Here is a 531-nt window from a genome sequence, read left to right on the forward strand (position 1 = left end):
GCGCGGCCCCAGCCCCGCCGTCCAGGGCCCAGGGCCCGCCGCACACCGCCCCACACGCCTCCTCCTCAGCACTCCCTGAGCCTGCTGGCGGCCGACCTGGGCACCATGGTCAACAACCCGCAGCTGAGCGACGTCCAGATCCAGACGGACAGCGGGGAGCTGCTCCACGCCCACAAGTTCGTGCTGTACGCCCGGTGCCCGCTCCTCATGCAGCATGTACGTGCGGCCTGCGGCCTCCGCCCTCCCCGCCGCCTGGCTCGCGGGCCGCAGGCTTCGTCCTCTGCGGCCGTGGAGGCCTCCGGGCGGTGCAGAGGGTCGGGAAGCGTCAGGTTCTCCTTCCCTGGAATGAACATCCTGTCCCCGCCCGCGTGACCACAGACACGCCCGTCCACCTCTTGCAGCCCGACCCGCCGGCCGCGGAGACGTGGTCGGCCCTGGCCGACGTGACCCACAGCAGCCGGGACCAGCTCTGGGCGGGGGCGGGCGGGGCCCGGGACCGTCTGCCCTGCTTTGACGTTAGAGACGGAGGCT

General features: G+C 72.9%; 1 protein-coding gene across 1 annotated transcript in view; it reads left to right on the top strand.

Annotated features, from left to right (window-relative positions):
- SLX4 (SLX4 structure-specific endonuclease subunit) overlaps nucleotides 1–531 on the top strand; it is a 13,261-nt gene that overhangs the window by 7,072 nt on the left and 5,658 nt on the right. The window contains exon 8 of the mRNA XM_012731676.1: nucleotides 70–368. Within this exon, the coding sequence (XP_012587130.1) occupies nucleotides 70–368 (299 nt within the window). The remainder of the gene's footprint in view (nucleotides 1–69; nucleotides 369–531) is intronic.

This window comes from Condylura cristata, unplaced genomic scaffold, assembly GCF_000260355.1.
Source record: "Condylura cristata isolate star-nosed mole 26May11 unplaced genomic scaffold, ConCri1.0 scaffold00032, whole genome shotgun sequence".
In the NCBI taxonomy this organism is placed as follows: Eukaryota; Metazoa; Chordata; class Mammalia; order Eulipotyphla; family Talpidae; genus Condylura; species Condylura cristata.